The following is a 20,907-nucleotide window of genomic DNA, read 5'->3' as shown; positions in this document are numbered from 1 at the left end:
TTTTTTGGACACATTTACGTTACAGTAAGAAATCGAAGTAGTCTTTATAGTTAAAATATATGTATAAATACTCTTAGGCTACACAATACAATTTGAATTATTACAGTAAACATATCAAGAGCAAATCATATATTTTTCTCAAAAATTTTGGATTGTATATTACCTTCATAAGAGCAAAAGTTGGCAGTCCTCAGAATTTGCAACCAACTTCACTTTTTTTTCAGGGCTGCTGTAGCACATTAAAATATTGTGGTATTCTCTACGTCTTGCGAAGGTACGTAACTGTGGCATTCGGACCGAAAATTACATAATTGTTCATATTTTGCAAATTAATTAAATACACAGTAACCAAATCACAACCATGGCCGACAAAGCTGCTGCTGAAAAACCCGTTGGACGTCCAATGAAATATCCATACACTTTCTCGGCTAAATTGGCCCAGTTCCCAATCAAGCATTATATTAAGAATCAGTGGATCTGGCGCTATTACTTCATTTCAGTGGTTGCTTGCATACCTGTCTTCTACAAGATCAGCAAGTTGGGTAAGTGGCCCTCTTAAGAATCTGGGATTGGTTTACACGTGTTGCTAAAATATGTTTTTATTGCAGCCAACTCGCCCGAAAACAAGAAGGCCTGGGCTGAAAGCCAAGCGAAGGAGGCTGCCTCGCACCATTAATTTGCTAAGCTATGCGGTGCTGTCATTGATTTAGTTGTTTAAAGTTGCATCTATATACATTTCAAAGCTGCATCAGTTGGCTTAACATGAATATTGATTGGTGAATAAATGATTTAAAACCGACATGATTTTACATTCATTAAATAAATGGGGAAATATAACCTGCTATTTAGTTCGGCAGACATTCACTTTAACGTCGACGTCTTTTTGCCATTCACATTTTGTCGTGCAGGGCTGCAATTAGTTTTATTTAAAAGACATTTATGACTTAATGTGGCAACGTTTAGCAACCAGCTGGTAGAAAATTGCCATCGTGAGCAAAGTTTGTAAAGTTGTATTACAACAAATTCATTAACAAGGTAAATAAAAATGGGTCATCAAACAAAGACCCCCTTATTGTAATTTGCTAAGGTCCCTTCAACAATAAAACTGCCCAAGCTTTTGTCTTTTCAAGCCAACAAAATGGTTATGACGGGCGAACAGGTACATATGTAGCCTCAATAACTTTTGTACAGTTTGAAATATAAGTTGTTTAATTTGGCATGTTTATCTAACAAATCTTACTTGCCCCCAATAATATTCAGTGTGTGCTTTCAACAGAACTCATCGACTTCTGCAGCGAACAAGCAGAAGAAGCAACGGCTACGCAATCGGCCCAGAAACAAACGCAACCGATTGGAAGATAACGAGGCTCAGCCACGCAGCGACAGTGCAATGCAAAAATCTAACAGTAATTCACAGCAGAATGCATCGGCGGATAAGACCCGCGAGCAGGTGATGGCCGAGCGAGAGGCTAAGAAGCAAGCTAAGCAGGCCAAGAAGCAGAAACCAATCACGCCAGCCACAACAATCATAACACAAGTAGAGCAAACGACCATCACAAAAAAGCTAACGACCACAACAACAACAACGACAAAAGAACAAAACCAACTCCAGCTAGCAGCAGCCGCTTCCGCGCCCTCATATGATGCAACCGTTACAAATAACGCAGTTCAGGTCAGCGCACAAAACACAACAGATTCCTTGACCAACGCTACGGGAGCTAGTGAAAAAACGCGCGAGCAAATCAAAGCGGAGCGTGAGGCGAAAAAGGCCGCCAAACATGCTGCAAAGTCCAACAAGGCCAACAGCGTGGATGCAGTGGCTCAGCAATTAAACAACGTGCAACTCACTCCCAAGGCGGCAGCTAACGAAACTGCTGCAACGGGAGCAGCAGATCAAGACAAGGTAAGAAATAGATTCTTATTCGATTTTCATATATTATGAAGCTGCTTTAATCAGTTTTTTGCTGATTATAAAGGCGACCTTGTGCCGTTACGGCTAATGCAATTACAATCGAATACCCGTTGTATTACCTTTTGAATTCTTCATAACCAGAAATCGTATCACTATCAGACAACTAATTATAAACGGATCCTAATTGACTTGCAGAAAAAACCAGCGCTAAGCAAGGCGGAGCGTCGTGCGATACAGGAGGCGCAACGCGCGGCCAAGGCGCAGGGACAAAACAAAAATGTGACACCAACGTCCGGTGTAGCTAAAGCCGCGACAAGCAGCGTTAAGGCGACTCCTGTCGTCAGTGCCACGCCTGTTAAGGAGCCCAAACGAGAGAGTGAATCACCCGCCAAGTCGCCGTCAAAGCCAACAACGCACAAAGCAGAACGAGAGTGGAACGTGAAGCTGTTCAACCATTTGGTGAGCGCTGACAAAGACGCTAGCTTATTTATAAACGATGCCAGTGTGCATCCCAGCATTGCTCGGCTGGGTGTGCAGTATGCCCAGCGTACTATTGTGGGCTCCAATGCGCGCTGTATCGCGTTTCTGCATGCGCTGCGGCAGGTGGTGCAGGACTTTGAGACGCCCGCGAAGAAAGAGTTTGGACGCAGTCTCGATGCGGCAGTCAAGCATCATGTCGAACATCTGCACAAGTGTCGACCACTGGCCGTGTCCGTATCCAATGCATATAAGCAGTTTAAGAACCAGTTGATGCAGCTGCCGGACAAACCCGAAACGGAGGTAAGCGCAGTTTGACAAAAATTCCAAGCACGGTCGATTGCATTTGTTTTCTATTGTAGCTAAAGGAGCTACTCGGACACTTTATAGACACCTACATAGAGAATCAGATTGGCAAGGCTGCGCAGGCCATCAGCAGCTCTATGCAGGAGAAGATTACAGACGGCGACGTCCTGCTCACTTTTGCCTGTTCCTCGCTCATACAGTTTATCTGCGAGGAGGCCAAACGCCGCCAGGTGTCCTTTCGTGTCATTGTTGTTGACTCGTTGCCTTTTTGTGAGGGACAGGAGATGCTGCGCCGACTTCACGCCTGCGGCATACCTTGCACATATGTGCTGATTAACGCCATCAGCTATGTGATGCCGGAGGCCACAAAAGTGATGCTGGGAGCGCATGCACTGCTAGCCAATGGATATGTTATGGCTCGAACGGGCACCGCCCAAGTGGCGCTCGTAGCTAACTCCCATAATGTTCCTGTTCTCGTCTGCTGTGAGACACACAAATTCAGTGAGCGTTTCCAAACTGATGCCATTGTCTATAACGAGCTGTGCGATCCCAATCAACTGGTGAAGGATGGCAAATGCTGTCTCCATAACTGGCAAACCAAGAGCCGGCTAACGCCGCTCAATTTGAGCTACGACATAACGCCTCCCGAATTGGTCAGTGCCGTTGTCACCGAGGTGGCCATTCTGCCCTGTACCAGCGTGCCCGTCATTCTGCGTATTAAACCAGATATTGGCTATTAGAGCTTCATATCCTGTTGCTTTCTTTTTCATGGAGTCGACAAAAGAATTGTATAATTTATTGAGAAATTAAAATCCGTGTCTCGAGTCAGTGCGGCATTTGTTGAATAAATAATCCTTTTTATTATACTTTTGATCAAACATCTTTGCATAGTACCATTTACGGCTTGTAAAGCAGATAAATTGTCTGACAGCTTGTGTAGTACACGTTACGATAGTTTTCTCTCTAATATTTAACTGTATCCATGCAATTGTACGCTAGTATATTTAAGTATACATATGTTTGTATTAATATGTAAGCAATTGTACTTCTTAATTGTGTGAGATAAATGAGGCAAGAACAGACCGCTCCCAATTTCGCACACTATCTCACAGTAAAATAGGCAGAAATATTTGAGCCTGTAGAAAATACGTTGATAGTTCAAACTATTAAAGAACAAATTTGGATGTGGAATGCTGTCTGGATAGAGATTCTGTAACATTAAGATATAGTTATTGATTTTGTTAGTCGTACTAAAAAAAAAAAACGTGTAATACGTAAATGCCAGCCAAGGCTGCAGATTGTGTCAATCCCTTTGAAATACGAACTATATTTGGGAATTTCCATTTTTGGAAAAGAGCTGACACTTAGAAATTTCAAAATCAACAACATAAAAACGTTTTGTGCCCGACTCGGCACATTTTTGGTGCACGGCTAGTTTAGAATGTTTTTTGATTTGCGCGCAATAACTCGAAAGTCGAGGGTGCTTTTAAGTAGCTACAACTACAAATGCAACAATAAATATATTATAATAATATGTATATATATGTATATCTGTGTTAGTATGTGTATATGTAATTTATGCCACAAAAACGCACCCGAAACAAATACGTCCACTCGCTTGCACGCTGTCCACATTCACTCCACGTCACATGCTCAACAATTTATAACTAGGATTATGCTAGAATTGGGCTTATGGACTCTGTTTTTGCATCTGTCGGTGGCAGCCACGACAAACGGGCACCGGCTTGCCGCTATCGTGTCCAGGCAACGCCACGTTCTTATCAATGCAACGCTCACAGAAGATCTCGCCGCAACGCCAGCAATGTGTCTGCGGATTGGAAGGCACGTGAATTGAATGAACTTTTGCAGCTGCAGTGGATGCCACTCACCTTCTTGCTGAACTGATCGAAGGGCGTGGAGCAGGAGCAGGTGGTTACGTTTCGCATGGACTTCCAATCAAGGGCCACGGAAGAGATTTCCTCGGTCAAAGTCTGGGTGCTCGCCTGTTCGGCATTTAACGAGAGATTGGCAAATGACATGTTGCTCGCCTTAAGCGGATGATCATCATCAGCGGCGGACAATTCGCTTAGCTTCTTGTCATAATTGTATCTGCAAGGCATAATTTAAATGATTAGGCATTAAGGAAAATCCAGGATTCAATGTTTCTGGCTACTTGTTGTCATTGATCTCGTTGGTGGTCGTCTCCTTGCTAGCTTTTGTGGTGGTTGTGGTGGTGGCATCCTGCAGCTTCTTGGCCGACTTGGAAATGTAGTTTTTGAAACTGGCAATACGTTTCGTCAAGTGCTGCACATGATCCTCCAGGGAGTTACAGTGCTCCTTGCTGTCCAGCAGCAAATCACCCAATGGCTCGCGTGGGTGTATGCCGCTTTCAAAGCGGCTGTACATGCCACGCCAGAACCTATGAACACACACAAATTAGGTATTTTATTTAAGCTTCAAACAATTGAAGGCTCTCTCACTTGATGCACTGTGGCGCCAGGTTGGCTTTGATCGACTCATCTATGTTGGGTTTATACAGCGGATTTATGTACTCGTTCAGATGGTTGGCCATGTAGCCCCACAGCGAGAATGTGCGCTCGGCTAGCTTCAGGTCCAGGCGATCCTTCTCGCAATTGCCCACAAAAGTGCCGAACTGACACGAGTGCACATGGTCATGGAGTATGAGCAGAAAGCGTTCATTGAATTCAAAAGACTCGCTGCGCTGGGACATTAGCTGCCAGGTGCAGTCCAGGAACTGCGTAAAGATTGGCGACACCTCGCGCGCATCCGTCTGTATGTGGCCGCAGCGTTCGCTGAACTTGTGCCCAAACGCCAGCCAGTCCTTCTCGATGAGCGCCTGAAAGCCCTTAATTGTGCGATAGTAAGGATTCAACATGAGCTGCGCCAGCGAGCAAACTTGAGCAGTGCGATCCCAGCCATCCGAGCAGTGTACAACCACGGAGACGCCCTTGTCGACGGCGTTGGCAATGAAGCTGCAAAGAAAATTAATCATAATGAACTTTAATCAATTGAATAAACAACTAGAGAAAGGGTCTGATGTAATATTTTTACTGTGGGTGAAGGTGCCTAAGTGCCAGACGAACAAAAGGAAGGTCGCCGGTTCAAAGTAAGCAATAATACAAATATATTCTGTGTCGAGTACTTAGCGAGCACAGCGAAAGTTGTCGTCCTGCCTTAGGCTTTATTATATTGTTGATTATTTACTTACCTCGACGTGTCCAATATGGAGCGAATGTGTTTAAGCCAGCCGGATGACTCTAGGGCATTCAGAAATGCGCTCATCGTGGGTGATTTCTGTTCGCAAGCCTCCAGCACCTTTTGTAGGCTGGCGCGCTGTACGTGAATGTTCTCAATGCCAAGGAAATGGAACTTGATGTTCTCGTAAAAGGCCTCGTTCTCATAGCCCTTGCCGGCGGCACGATTGGCCATGGCATTGATCTACAAACAAGTGGGGTCACAATCGGCTTGTTATTTACATATTGTTTTATATGCATTAGTTGTACTTACGCGCGGTCGCGTATCCACAACGAACATGTAATCGGTATTGGGATTGGTTTTGCGTATGGCCTCCAGCATTTGCTCGTCCTCGAGACAACGGGCACTGAAGCCCGACAATGGCTGACTGCAGCGGCATATGGACGCCTGTTGATAAGAGTTATTGCACATTTATTTGCATAGCTTCAGATGAGATTCGCAAGACTTTCAGTTACCTTATTGTTGTGCAAATAGGTCAATGCGGGCAGGCGACCCTTGGAGCGAAAACGTGAGCTGCTTATGAGCATCAATGTGGTGGCCTCCTTGGGCACATAGATCTGACGCGGATACGTGTCGCACAGCTCGTACTTTTCGTTCATGGAGCACAGCGTCCAGTTGTCGTTGGGCACCAGCATGTGCTTAAACTCTGCCTCCAATTTGAAAAAGTCCCAGCCAGCATTTTTGGGGTAATCATCCTTGGCTGGCTGATAGTTGAAGCAGTACAACTTGTTGATGGAGACTACGAGATATGAATTGTTAAGATGACACATCTAAACAAACTATTGTGATGATGCTTACCCGGCTGAAAGAGTTTGATTAGCGAAGTATAGACATCATGGCACTCGGAGTCCTTGGGTATGACAAATGTCACCGACAGAAAAGTTTTGCAGCGTATCAAAAGCGGCGAACCGGTTGTGCTAAGCGGCAGCTTCTCAATGCTGGCAATGTGCATGTGCAGAATCTGTAATGAGCAATGGCACAGGCAAGATAGTTAATAAACAGTCACTCAACAGCCAATCTCCACACGCTAATCACTCAACTTTGAGCGGCGCCCAGTTAATGCCCCATACGCCTCCAGGTCAGGCACTGAAACTTTTATAAAGTGTCGCTCTATCTCTGCACGAGCCAGAAAATCGATATTTAAGCCTCCTCAGCTCATAATTGGCAGCTGGCTCAGCACACGAGTGCCCTAACTTTTAATTACGAACATGAAAGACTCAACGCGACGTTAATCTGCTCATTTGCTGCGTTCTCTTGCGGCCACTTGTCGCGCCGTTGCAAAGTGCATAATTGATATAATTATGGTGAGGCAATTAAAATCGCAGTGCCTGAATGCACACAGAACCACACATCAACCAAAAAAAAAAAAAAAATCAAATAGTAATTAGTAGTTAAATTAAACATGTATTAAATAACTGAGCAACTTAAATATGCACATATTCTGCGTTGGTTTTGCATACAAATTGAATCAAAATCAAGCAGAGTTAAGCAGCTCTGCAGCTCAGAAAATGCGTATATGCTTATTTATGAATTTATATAGTTATGTTTATATTATGTATTTATGTATATTTACTCAAGGATGTTTATATTGACGGTATATTCAACAGTTTTAAGTATTCACAGAACTTAACCCAAGACGGCATTTGCTGACTTTCCACAGACAAGGGTGGAAAATAAATGAAAAGTAATTTTTTTAGAGCATCATTTGAAAATTTGGACATATTTTTAGATTTTTCCGTTGAGCATTTATTTTTTAAATCATCTTCTCCAACTTTAACACTCTCTCCTAATAATAACTATCCACATGTGTGAAAATTTAAAAGCGCAAAATATGTGGAATTAATTTCACGCCAGTTTTAAAGATTATTTATACTGACTTTCACTTTTTAACGCAGAGCTTAATGTAAAAGAAACTATTTATTTTTATGATTCTTAGTACTGAACTCAAAAGTGGGAAAATTTAAAGAAAAAAAACCTGGACCTGGTAAAATTTTTTAATAGAAGCATAAATTGCATAATTATATTTAGAAGTGAAATTTATGTGAATTTTGTACACTAAATTAAATTTCATATTGCAATAAAATGCTCTTTACTTTAAACTGGTAAACTTAAAATTTTTTAAAATTTTATTTTAAGCTTGAAAGTTTGCATTTTTGTGCTGCACACATTCAAATTCTCAGGCATGAAGTCATAGACTCGACTCTTCTCCGTATCCTTTTGTCACTGACTGGGACAACTAGTTTTGTTTGAATGGAAATGGAATTGCAGTCGCTAAGCTGCAATTTGTTTGCTTCTGTCAGTCGATCAGTCAGGCAATCAGTCACTCAGTCCGTCAATCCCCAAGCACATTTGGAATATTGGCAGTGAATTTGTGTTGCTTTTTGCAATGTTTCCTTTGCGCTTTGTGAGTGTTTTCCTGTTGTTCTTGTATTTGCTATGGCTTAACACGAAATGAATGCATGTTTTGTGCTGGAAATAATGTACGCCCACACAAACAAACACAGCGGCGCACAGCGGGCAACGACGACAGCGTATTTTAATTTGTATTTGTGCAATGGGGCGTATGCGCAATTCGCGTGCGCCTGTTGTGTGTAGTTGTCTGGGTGGGCCTAGTTCTGTTAAGCGAACCAAAGACAAACACATTTTAATTATACTTAAACTCTGTTGCTTTTTAAAGCCGACAAAAACTTTGGCAAGCACAAGTCTTAAGCGCTGTGCGGCTGAGCAGCAGCCTTGAGGGCACCTGCTAAGAAAAGAAACTTTACACGCACACTTCTTCAGCCAAGTGGCCGGAAGTGCGGGCAATGCAGCCGTCAGAGAGGCACACACACACACACACCCATGTACATGCTATGCGTAGGCGAATGTGTATTTGCAGAAGCACCAGCACATTTTGCATTATGACGAATGCCAGGCCCAGGCAGCCAGATTTCTCGTTTAACGAGCGAGGTCAAAAGGTTGGACGCCAAGTGCAGATTTAAACACGTTCGTCGTTTCTGACGATAGCTGCTTGTGTGTTGAATAATTTTTTTTGTTAACTAAATAAACATATATTTTATCAGCTCTGGTTAATACTATAGAATACTATTTGCTTTTCCCTTCAAGTTGTTTGCATAAGAAACACAAGAAGGAGTATAATAAAAGTTATGCAGGTAGAAAGTTAAATATGTGAAATTTAAGAATACAAGTTAAATTCAGAGAATTGTATTGGAGTTAACCTTTCCTTTAAAATCTTTCGTTATCATTTCCTGATATTCAGAAAAGTTGTGCGGAAAGTGCAAAACTGAACTGTGCCTTGAATTATTTCAGGATGTACAGCTAATCGCTATCTTATGAATTATTTAAAGAGTCTATTAGCTAGTTGCAATTATTTTGTTATTCTCAATAAAATGTCTGCATGCAATTCATAAATAAATCATAAGTTGGGGTACTTTCGATAGCGGTACGTAGTGCAATATTGTTGCCCTTTCAATATTAAAAATGAATAAATTCATAACGTCATGATTTATGTGGTATGCAGAAGGGAAAGCAACATGTTTTGCGGCATGCTACAGCAACAACATAACAAAACGTGGCATGCCTCTGCGGTCTACTATATTTCCGTAACATACTTTTGCGGTTGGTCGAGAACAGGCACACACAGTCAGAAGGGAGGCGTGACAATCGCCCAAAAATCAACCCAGAAAAAGGTTGTTTGCAAAGAGATTGCACAAAAGTGTTTAGCTTGAACTTGACGAGGTCCACAAGGAGCTTGAGGCGCACTCGAACCGGGCGGCTCATCGAATAATTGATGATGTCATAGCAGGGAATGGGCAGCTCTTACGAGCTTTTCACTTACCCAGGTCTCCTTATTGCTGTCGGGCTCCACGAATATCAGATGCGTGGCCGTCAGATACAAAGTGCCAACTGTAGGATTTTTAGTGTTGTAGCGATCAATCATGCGCACATTTTCCACCTGTAAAATAAAGCGCAAGAAAAGTATTCATTTTACTAGCACTATAAGTTTTAAGCTCTTCTCTAAATATTTTCTATATATATGGTTTGTAATAATTTTCCAGCTCCTTTGGCTCCCTTTAGCTGCTTCTGTGCAGAGCTCGCTCGCTGACGTCAGCTGTAAAAGCACCCCACAATTTGCACTATACCGTTGCAGCCACACAAACAAGCAAGCCACCCACACACTCACACACCCACTCACACACACACACACAAGCAAAAGGAAGCCCAAAACTGTGTAAATAATACAAAATGGGGTAAGGCAATTTTATTGTCTTGCTGTTGAGAGCAAAAGTTCGCCTTGAAAAAATATAGTTAAGCAACTTTCAATTACCTAGGCTTCGACTATTTTACAACAACATAAAACATAATATTCATGTTAGACTAACTGGTATAAAATAACACAAAATATGGGCTTTCATTACGCTTCATAGCTTGCTAGCTCTCTTTTTATGTAAATAATTATATATTTTCTATAGAAATAAAGACGAAAAATATTTTAAATGTTCATATTGATGGTATCTCAGGGTGAAAACATTTAAAAAAAAAAAAACAACAGAACAATGCAAGTCACCAAACTATGTGAATGAAAAAAAAAAAAAACAGTTAAGAATAGCTGAATATTTAAAGCAAATCACAATTTCTCACAACAATATTCCTTATTCCGTATTCAATGGCTAATGCAATCTAGCCCCATATTGAATTGTAAATAGAGAGAGGAGACAAATTGAATAGCGGAGATTTGTGTGTGACATTAACTGAATTTCCCCAGTGAAAGAGTAAACGCAAAGCATAAATAAATGCAACATCTGCGATGACTTTTAGATTGATTACAACTCAAAGTAATATGCTGGCTATAATCGACTATTCAATTTGCGAGTTGATCGCATTAGAATCAATTCAATACACAGAACAAAAGCTGACTAAGGTGAATTTCTCTATAAAATAAAAGCGTAAGGCTTTTTATAAATATATACTCGAGGAAAAACTCTCTATAACATTTTAATGGGGAAAGAACTCAAGAACTCTTTTAAATATTTCCTTCCCGTCTCTGATGTTATCAAAATAAACAAAAAGAAATGGGTTTATGTATAAAATGCCTATTACAAGAATTTATGGAATGCTGCACTTGAGTCTTGTGGAACTTGGGTGCTAGAAAGAGTTCTTTAAATAAGAATGTCATCATATACAGGTTTAGAAATTTCAGCAATTTACTCGATCTAAGCAAAAATGCTTGTCTTTCTCTGCTCCGAACAGCTTCGAAAGGTCGCAAACCGCAAAGTGAAAACCACAAAAGGGATTATTTTACATAAATGTCAGACTTTTGTGCGTTTCATGCAGCTTGACTAGAATTCATTTCAGTGCACTAAAACCACATTTATTTAATTGCCAAGTCAGGCAGCTGGAATCCTTGTGGCACGTGCAGCAAGACAACAATTTGTTTTTGCAAATTTTCCGACAGGCTTTGGTTGAGAATGAACGGAACGCATTGCTGCGAGGATGGGGCACTGGGAGCACCGATGGATAAGGTGCTGATAGGCGACCTACATAAAATATATATGTGCGAGAGTTTTGCCTCCTAGCCTGGCCAAAGTCAAAGAACTTCGACGCACTGCCGGGCATGCTCGTAATTTGCATATTCCGGCCGAGAGCTGCCGGCGGCGGCGTTGGCAAGTGAAACAAAGGGGAACAAAAATTAGCTGGATTTCTGTTGATTACTTTGTTGCATATTTGCCTAATGACAGAAAGGAAATTAGCTTGGAGCTGGCTGGGCTGTTGGGTTACCTTTTTTAGGACACAGTTGCCGTTGTAGTAAACGGGCGCCTCGTTGAACTCCTCCGCGATCCAGGAGACGACCTTATCGGAGACAAATGGTGGCACTGGCACACCCCACAGCCGCTTGCCATCGGGCGGCTCCTCGCTCTCCGGCGATATATTATCAAAGCTCAGACGCAGCGCCGATGTGGGCGAAAGTTGGCGTTCGATTTCGTTGAATTTATTCATGAATCTTGTAAAATCCATTGTCACACACGCACTGCCAAAAAAAAATGAATTCAGATACTGTTTGCGCTGGGTAAATCTTTTATTGATTTTAAATCAACAACAACATCTAACACCAGGAGCAGCCACCCAAGCAGCCTTTTGGCTTGGCTTTTAAATCAAATCACGTGAATCGGGAAGAAGAGCGGCGGGGCGCTGCGTCGTTTTATATTACTTTCACTTTTTGCCCAACACACAAGCCCGAGTACGCTACTTATTTGTCTAACCCGACATATTTATTTATGTGTGTATAAATATATATATGTGCCACTTTGTTATTGCTGCCACTGCCACTGATACTGCTGCCCCATGGACAGCTGCGTGTGTGCGTGTGTGTGTGTGTGTGAGCGCAACGTCCCGACAACCGTTTCCAACGAAAACTCTGTGACGACTGCGAAAGACGCGCGCTTAAAAGCATGCTACGAGCGCGCTTTTGCACATTTCTGTTGGGGAAATTCTTGCAAAATGGGAAATTTTCTGCCACATTGCTGGACGCCTTCAACTAAATAGGGACCATTTTAATACCCTAGGTTAAGGACACATGAGCTCGTGATCACCCTTCAGTATTTCTAACGGGTTTTAATACGCAATGGCTTTACGTCTTTCTAATGTTAAATAATTGTACGTTCGTGATGAGTATAGAAAGCGGAATAAATTGTCTCCTCGAATTGGATACAAATACTTCGATATAAATACTTTAAAAATACATATTATTTGTTCCAAATTATACCCTAATAAAATGGATAAAATGGAGAATAGGGTATCGATGGTTTGTAGTGTTTTAACTTGCTCCCCAAATCAATAAATATAATAAAGTTGTAGTAAATATAGTACTTGTTATTAGTCAGCATATGCTCCTCTTTAATTTAAATTGATATACACTTATATAAGGAATTTGGTAACGCGCAACGAGTATAGGGTATCTTTCGGTCGAGAATCGTTGAACAAGTAAGTTTAATGATATTCCCATTATAATTATCGCCAACGTCTATTTTCAACTTTGCAAGTTTTCAACTGCACTTTAAGATTTTATAATTGTCAGCAAACTTGTATGAATGTTTATGATTGAAAGATAAATTTATCTAAAAGTTAGTTTTATGTGAATTGAACCAACTTTGAACCGAACCAAACACAAGAACCGAACCAACCCAGGTTCACGAACCGAACGTCCAGGCAACAAGTCAGTTCGAACAGTTAACTTAACCAGCATACATTTTATTTGGGGCATGCAACCCTGATTTACGTAAATATTTCAATTAATTCACACTTAGTTTACGTAATATTTTTTTTTATTGATAAGTTATGGTCAATGTCGCTAGCGCGATTGTTTAATAAAAAGGGCGTTGAGGCCGCCAGAAAAACGGTAGCAAGTTCTTAGCAAAGTGCGATAAGGTAGTCGCAATCCCAGTCTCAATACATACATATATACATACGTATATGTAAACGTACGTATTGACTTACGTTACAAATAAACGTAATTACTTACACTCGGTCGCGTAGTTGTCGTAAAAATTGTATAAACATAACTGTTGACTGCAAACGGGGGGTGTGCTTGCGACCACACAGTTCCCGCTTATGCGCATGATTTACAGCTATGTTTATGTACATATACATGTATATGTTATGAACAGGTGTAGGCGCCGTTGGCTGGAATGCCACTTGGCCAACGCGATTGCCTCGTCCTTGGCCCCACCTAGCTTGTAGGTGGCGCAAGGGTTGACGTTATCCCCAGCCGGGTCATATATGCGCATTTGTTGTTGTTACTGTTTTTAGCACAGGCAAGGGTTTTACCTGGCCATCGATTTTGAATAAAACATAAAAGCTTCCAAGTGCATGACTCACAGCTGGCGCCAGGATAGGTGCGCGAAATTGATAAATGGCTTACAACAGGCATATCTACATGCTTAGCAAATTCCGCTCTTTATTAAACTATGTACATATTTACATACCTTTGCCAGCTTGATATCGTCCATTGTTTACGTTTTTTTGATGGTTACACTTTTAACTGGCTGCTTTAAGCACTTTACGGTCGCGCAACGGCTCGCGTTTCCACTCGCGCGGCAAATTTAATCAATTATTCACGCACTAATTAATTTAGATTTAATATATTTGCCAGAAACATATTGCAGTTTATAATAGTTATAAATTAAGATTGTTGATATTGTATCGATATTGCCGATTCATAATTTTCGATACGATACTATTGTTTAGGCTGTGCTCAAGAAAGTGGCGGCTGGGCGATAGACAGTGGTCGTTCTTAACTCTGGTGCTGCCACACTGAGTGCAGAAGTTCTCTGGGGAATGCAGCTGTCTGGCAACGCTCAATGTCGTTAATTTCAATTTGAATGGTGCTGAGGTTCATTTAATAAAGTCAACAAATATCGCACAAGCTATAAAAATGGATTCACGTTATTTCAACTATATAACAATAAGTGCACTTTCTGTTGTGTTGGTTTCATTTCGAGTGTATGAACTAATAACTCATTTACGCAAACCCACGTATTTGGTCCAAACACCTTTGTTATCAAAGTAGGGCTTGTTGCGCGAACAAATAATCGCTTCTTTAAAAATGGCAGCATATGCTAGCGGTATTGACGCATGCTTATAAAGATTATAAAGAAATTCATAAATCTGAAATGAGCACAAAATTCTAATAAAAAATATTAAGGGGATACATGGGTTAAAGTCTTGCCTTTGCCTCCTGATCCTTCCAAAATATGTGATCACATAGAAACTGCAAGCTCTCCGGGAATAATGCGAATCGTTCCTTGCCATCTGTGGCCACGACATCCACACTGCCCAGCAGTACGGCACAGCCGGACAACACATCCACTGCCAGTATAAAAATATCCAGCAAATATAGCGCTCTGTTTAATTTCTCTTTGTTGGAAGCCTCGGCGAGCAGCATTTGGATCTCCAAAAAGATTTCCATTGTCCAGTTACACGCATGCTCATCGCTGCCAAAGGCATACAGTGTGGTCGCCAGATGGCGATAGAAGAAGGGGCGTTCCTCCGCCCGGCGTTCGTAGGCATCGATAATGGGCGTTAGCCATTTTAAAGGATTCGGCAGTTTTTCATTATATAGCACCAGATAGCAGCGGATTATGGTTGCCTTCTTTAGTTTACCCGCCGGTGTTTCCCACCAATTCGCTGGCGTGGTTAACCCATCGATGGCATTGGGATGCAGCACAGAGACCACTTCGGTGTAACGCTCAAACAATCTTGAATCCAAATTCATCGAGTCCATATAACGCTCCACTATAAGCGTGAATACGTCCAGCACCTCGGGTATCTCACATTTGTCGGTGTATATGTACCTTACGCTGTCCAGAAACTTCTCAAACAGGCAACCTGGAAAGTACACTTCAGTCGTGGGCACTGAATAAAATAATGGGTCATAAGCTCACCCTCTGCAAAGTCGTTTAGCTGCGATTCCTTGAAGCAGTAGACAGCTACTTTCTCGGCAAAGTTTTTTAGTATTTGCAAACTCACGCTGTTGCCAATTTCAGGCAGCAGGGAGAACAATAGCAGCAGATCCTCCTCAAAGCAATTGGGCTCGAAATCGGCTAGGAAATTTTCTAGCAGTCGTCGAGCAGTGCCGCTGTGCAGTGCCTGGTTTTTGGCTATCATGATGCAGTATTTGCGAGCATCAAACGACAGGTGAAAGAAGCTGGTCAGGCAGCTCCAGTCCATCGGTGGTATCGGCTTGGCGAATCGCTTGGAGAGTGCGCGCAGAGCATAGGTGACGGCATAGGGTTCTGGCACGTAGTCGCCGAACCGAGACTGACTCACCAGATAATTGCTGACAGCACGCAGCGGACTGGTGGCAAAGAGACCTGTCAGCTTGCGTGGCTCCGGTTTGCCCTCGGGCAGACGATAGACGCCGCTGCGAAAGGCGCTGATCTCATTGCCAATATAATGGGCCACCAGATCAGCAGCCGCATCGCCGCACTCGGGTCGTATCTTTTGCAATAGCTGCACCCATACCTCGCCTGGAATGGACTCCTGCTGCTGCTGCAAATTGATCACTTCACGTGCTCCAGTAGTCACACCCACAGCGCCCACTCCAGTAATTTCGAATCGAAATTGCGGCGGTATGTGGCGCAGGCACAGCGTGTTGCCTGGCTCATAACTCTTGAGCGCAACAAGTGCATTTCGCACCTGTGTAGCGTCTGTGTTCGGGCGGCTAACTGCCTGCCACAGCTGCTCCAGTGCATCATCCGCCAGTTTCTCATACTCCAGCGTCGGTGTTTGCAGCAGCGGCACCAGACCAAACAGGTGATAGAGCGATTTTAGCGTCTGGGGACGCTGTTCACTACGAAACTTGCTGCCCAGAGCCTGCCATGTTGAGGCAATGTTTACGGTGTGGCTGTCGCATAGCGCATAAATGGCGTCCAACGCCAGCGACGTGGCTAAATCACCCGATTCGTCGGTGCAGCTGTTCAGAGTGTTGCTCAAATGTGGCAGCAGCTCCGAGCCATGCAGCGTGGGTCTGCAAGATACACAAAAGTAATAAGAGCCGAAAGCTACGTTAAGATATAAGTTACTTTTCCTGGCAGATTTCGCGCATGGCATGAGTACGTGCTATTTCCAGCTCCCAGCGTTTATCGTTGTCCGGCAACGGCTGTGCAATTTGCTTCAACAAAAAGGGATAGGTGCGCGTTTCTACGCGCCACAGTCGCAAATACAAATCCACACAGAAGGTGGCATTGTCTGTTGAAAGATTCCGTATGGTGTTCAGTATCATGGGCACATTATCCTGGTGAAAGGCAACAGATTAATTGAGTTCAAGTAATATGGTATGTATGTACCTTGGACACGGCAAAGCTCGCCAGGCCGCGCAGCAGTTCCAGCTGCAGCTCCGGATTGTGTTCGTGGGCGAGCTTGAAAATGTACGTCATGAGGAAATCGTAGGCAATGGTCTCGTTAACCTTGATGATCTGCAGTATGACCTCGTAGATTTTGAACCAACAGTCGACGGGCGGTTCGCGGGAGAGGAAGAGCGCGCGCAGAAACAAATGCAGACGCTGACAAAAGGCCGTATTGGCCTTCACATTTAGAGCGTCGACGAAGGCAAACACGTCCTTGTTGTCAGCAACATCAAAGGACTCCACCAGATTGGCCAGATCGAAGGCAATAGCTATGTCCGGATGATAGTTTCGCATATGCGCCGGCTGCAGTTCCTTGGTGCAGATGCGCGTCGCAAACTCTACTTTTCCATCCACTTGCGGCTTTTGCTGCTCCAGTACGCGCTGCACAATTTGATTGGCTAGCGCCAGGCCCTCTGCGGGTATGAATGCAGTCTGAGACATCCACTGAATGATGCCGTCCAGACACATGTTCAGAATGTATTCATGGCCACAGCGCTCCTGCACCACCACAAACACAATAATGCGCAGCAGATCAGCCAGGTAGAAGGGCGACAGCACGTGCAGGCATTCGGCGAGCAGCACTAGCAGCACATGGTAGTGATGTCGCGTGTGCTCCCGCGTGGCATGCAACACACGCAACAGGCACTGCAGACTGGGACGCGGGTCGATGCCAAAGTGGGCCAGCTGCTTGATAAGCTGCGCCTGGTAAATGCACAGATCGATGGACTGGGCATGGTCCGCCTGCTGCAAGAAGTAATCGATGGCCTCGATAACCAGAATGCTGGTGCACCGACAGGTGCTCGCATTGTTGAACTTGCTCCACGACAGCAGCTCCTGCATAAGAGCTCTCGCCTCTGGCTGGCTGTGGCTCAGGCTCAGCAGGCACGTCCAAATTGGCTTCACATCCTGCAGCGTCTGCGGATTGCACAGCACATAGAGAAATACGGGACGCAGATACTCAATGCTGTAGTCCCGAATGCTGTAATCCAATAAATATGTTTTAGTATTATGCTCATAACTATATCTACAAGCTGTTTCTTACTGCTTGTCGTGATGCTGGCAGACGCCAATAATCTTGTTGCTGACATCATGCATGTTGGCGCTGCTGTGCTGCAGCAGCGATATCAGCGGATGCAGCTGCGTCTTCAAGCCATAGGGACACTGATACACCTCCTTGTCCTTAAGCAGCGAAGTCTTTCGTTTCAGACCCAGCAGCTGCAGGCCCAGAATGCTCTCCGTAATAATTGCGAAATGCATCGGCCTGTTGTATGTTAAGCGTTTGGAATCTTATAGAATTTTAGCTAATAGTTCTTTAACGGTTAGTTGAATTGATTATAAGAATAGAATAATTTCGTCTGCTTCATTAGCAAAACAACTCGTGTCAGACTGCGTTTATGCGTTTATGCATACGGACAGTCGGACATGGCTAGATGGACTCGGCTGTTGCGTCTGAGAAGGAATAGACATAGTTTACGGTGAAGCAGATGCTTCTTCAGGCTGTTACGTACACTTGCATAAAGTTATAATATCCCCTTTACTAAATTTGTGATGGGTTCAGGGTATAAAAAGGAAAAGTTATAGATCGCAGCTAGTCTTTTGCGTGCGTGTCTACAAAACAGAGAAAGGAGCGTGCTGCGTGTGGAGTACAATTGCAATTGCAGGTAAGGTATATATATATATATATATCAGTTGTTAGTTGAACGGGTTTAATTAGCGTTTAGCACCCACTTCCGTCACACACACATACCCAGAGAGAGAAAGGGAAAGAGCTTGGGCTGGTGCTGCTCCTGGCTAGTTTCTGGCGAATCGTTTTGCGCTTGACGCGATAATTACAACTCGCGCGACTGGCACAATGGCTGCTCGCTTTAATTGCTGTTTCTGGTGCAAGGGGCAATTAATATGCAATCCTTTTTACTGGCACCTGCACTTGGCTCTTATCAAGGTTAATTTCCGTATTACATGCTGTTTACATTTTCTCTTTTTGGCCAATGTTGATTGCTATTGTTGTTGCTATTAGGCTGGGGGCGCAGGGCGTCCTTCGGAATGTGAAAACATTTCAAGTTCAATGCCGCGCACGTTTCTCTCTGGCTTGCATATCAAATATTTGCCTGGCAAGTAGCCGGGCGCGTAATTTGAATATGGCCAGTTACAGCCACAAGGCCAAGACGCTGTCCTTGATAAAAGGCTTCCTCTGGGAGTCGTATTACGGAAATGGCTAATAGATTTTTTTCCTTTCTTTTGGCGTTCTGCATACGTAATGCGTACATTTCAATTGCTTCGTGTCACTGTTGCTGCTGGGCAGCAGGATTGCGGCCAGTGGGTCAGCGGCAGGAAGCTATGCAAATTGCTCACGCACCTGGCAAGTCAATGTCAATGTGCGTGTAAAAGCGTTAACAACTTGGATTTCCTAGTTGGCATGCCGTGTATTTCACTTTTCGCATTTATCACATGCCAATTAATAAGGGCACAAGCCACGCGCCAGCCGGAAGTGCGAGGGATTGCCAGGTGGGCATGGCCACTGGCCCAGGCAAGCCCTACAATTGGTTAGCTAATCAAATGCTGCAACCAATTGTTCAATTGTCGGTGATGCGCCAATGCAGACAGAATGCTAATTTATGCTCTTGTGTTACCAATTTTGCAAGTGCATTCGCCTGGGTTCCTTTGCCATGCCAATTAAGCGGAAGTGCCAGGCCAGGGCGTGCCCCTAAGATATGAGCTTGTGTGTGTGTGTGTGTGTGTGTGCTTGTATTTTGTTTGGTTCCGTACATACCCCGCATTGGGCAGCATTGATAGGAGCGTGTTCTGTACGCTGTTGGCATCTAGGACACCCTCGTCGACTAGGCGGACCAGCGTCTGACAGCTCATCAGGCTGAGTTGCATGTGCTCGTGCTTGCATTGGGTTTTCAGGAACTCGATTTCCTTGATTTGGTGCTCGGCCAATTGCTTCTCCTTCGACTCAACGATTTTATTGTAGATTTTCTCCAAGCAAGCGGCTATCTTTACCACCGAACTGTTCGGCTTAATGCTGTTGAAGTCCTCCATGTAAGGGCCGTTAAAGCTGAAATAGAAACGGTTCAAATGTCAGTTAAACAGGACAACTTTTGTCAGTCACTAAGCCGAATGTTAATTTTTTATTCCCTCGAACACACACAGCAGGAACACGATTTATTGTTTGTTTGGGCACTACAAGTATCCCACTTTTAAATGCAGCGACGCGCGTGTCCTTTCGCCAGCTCGTACACCACTCGAATGACGGCGCGGCATTTTTTTGAACACCAAAAATACAAAAACATTTCCACGTTCCACGCGCTCACCTTCGCCTTTTGGCGGCAGTATGGGAGCTTCGCGCGTGCTCTTAAAAAATACCTTGCTGTTGCTATGCGTGCAAGTCATTTAACATCAATGCAGATTCTTTCGAGCGAATTTCAAAGATGTTAGTTTGTCTTTACTTATTTCTTTGTTTATTAAATTGTTTTCATGCGGCACGCCAGCGATTGTAAACAAACTTTGTGGCGAACGTAAAATCAGCAGTGCAAGCGCAAACGAGAGCAACGTTAACGCAAAAATGAGCAAGCAACGCAAAAAAACAGCAGCGAAAGCACACAGCCAAAACGTAAGCGCAAAATTAGCGACGTAAAAGCAAAAACAAAAACGTACAATTGACGTTATCAACACTTATTCAATTGAATGCAGTTGATTTGGCGGTAACTGTCATTTCAAATTTGAGATGTCTTTAGATTTGATAAGCCCGAAAATTATCAATTCAACATGCAGTATTAAAAGTTATTTGGAAATGTTGAAGAATATTAGGCGCTCTAATTTCATTTCATTTTCATTTCAGTCTTATGTACAGTATATTCATATTTATTAAATTTATTAAATCTTCTTGTAAAAAGTTTTTATGTTTTTCTTAAGCAAGAATTTATGTTAATATTTTCTGCAAAGAGCTCTACTTCATGCCAGAGCTAATTTATATTATGCATACTTAAGCTACAATTATTATTATTAGTTTTTTTTATTTTGCTGCTCTTT

General features: G+C 43.1%; 4 protein-coding genes across 7 annotated transcripts; 2 read left to right on the top strand and 2 right to left on the bottom strand.

Moving 5' to 3' along the window:
• Positions 1-115: 115 nt before the first annotated feature.
• roh (reduction of Rh1) lies at positions 116-799 on the top strand. The gene is made up of 3 exons (XM_002050781.4): positions 116-274; positions 346-542; positions 609-799. Exons 2-3 carry the CDS (start codon positions 362-364, stop codon positions 674-676), a joined length of 249 nt encoding a protein of 82 aa, XP_002050817.1. The 5' UTR covers positions 116-274; positions 346-361; the 3' UTR covers positions 677-799.
• A 331-nt stretch (positions 800-1,130) lies between these two features.
• Positions 1,131-3,561, top strand: eIF2Bdelta (eukaryotic translation initiation factor 2B subunit delta). Its single transcript, XM_032436136.2, has 4 exons — positions 1,131-1,159; positions 1,277-1,903; positions 2,108-2,692; positions 2,752-3,561. The coding sequence occupies exons 1-4, from the start codon at positions 1,139-1,141 to the stop codon at positions 3,433-3,435; spliced, it is 1,917 nt and encodes a 638-aa protein (XP_032292027.1). The 5' UTR covers positions 1,131-1,138; the 3' UTR covers positions 3,436-3,561.
• Positions 3,521-14,182, bottom strand: Mtmr6 (Myotubularin related protein 6). 3 transcript variants are annotated; one of them, XR_004303934.2, is made up of 12 exons: positions 13,954-14,182; positions 11,750-11,999; positions 9,810-9,926; positions 6,770-6,932; positions 6,427-6,710; positions 6,224-6,358; positions 5,925-6,154; positions 5,176-5,688; positions 4,869-5,114; positions 4,585-4,804; positions 4,291-4,523; positions 3,521-3,905 (listed from the first exon to the last, which is right to left on the bottom strand). XR_004303934.2 is itself a non-coding variant. In XM_070209593.1 (11 exons), the coding sequence occupies exons 2-11, from the start codon at positions 11,984-11,986 to the stop codon at positions 4,386-4,388; spliced, it is 2,283 nt and encodes a 760-aa protein (XP_070065694.1). In that variant the 5' UTR covers positions 11,987-11,999; positions 13,954-14,182; the 3' UTR covers positions 4,246-4,385. The 3 variants fall into 3 exon arrangements, 2 of the variants coding, with proteins under 2 accessions (XP_070065694.1, XP_015029073.1); XM_070209593.1 differs by lacking the exon at positions 3,521-3,905 and having other exon boundaries at positions 4,246-4,523; XM_015173587.3 differs by lacking the exons at positions 3,521-3,905; positions 11,750-11,999 and having other exon boundaries at positions 4,246-4,523; positions 13,954-14,179.
• Positions 14,183-14,338: 156 nt separating this feature from the next.
• On the bottom strand, positions 14,339-20,420 carry LOC6626898 (focadhesin). Of its 2 annotated transcripts, none has more exons than XM_015173584.2 (8): positions 20,190-20,420; positions 19,646-19,933; positions 17,918-18,136; positions 16,816-17,854; positions 16,552-16,763; positions 15,412-16,496; positions 14,697-15,355; positions 14,339-14,635 (listed from the first exon to the last, which is right to left on the bottom strand). In XM_015173584.2, the coding sequence occupies exons 2-8, from the start codon at positions 19,915-19,917 to the stop codon at positions 14,486-14,488; spliced, it is 3,636 nt and encodes a 1,211-aa protein (XP_015029070.1). In that variant the 5' UTR covers positions 19,918-19,933; positions 20,190-20,420; the 3' UTR covers positions 14,339-14,485. The 2 variants fall into 2 exon arrangements, with proteins under 2 accessions (XP_015029070.1, XP_015029071.1); XM_015173585.2 differs by having other exon boundaries at positions 20,242-20,420.
• Between the last annotated feature and the right edge of the window lie 487 nt (positions 20,421-20,907).

This window comes from Drosophila virilis, chromosome 5 (assembly GCF_030788295.1).
Source record: "Drosophila virilis strain 15010-1051.87 chromosome 5, Dvir_AGI_RSII-ME, whole genome shotgun sequence".
Classification (NCBI taxonomy): Eukaryota; Metazoa; Arthropoda; class Insecta; order Diptera; family Drosophilidae; genus Drosophila; species Drosophila virilis.
The sequence above is the reverse complement of the archived record's forward strand: the minus strand, read 5'-3'. Positions and strand labels throughout refer to the sequence as shown.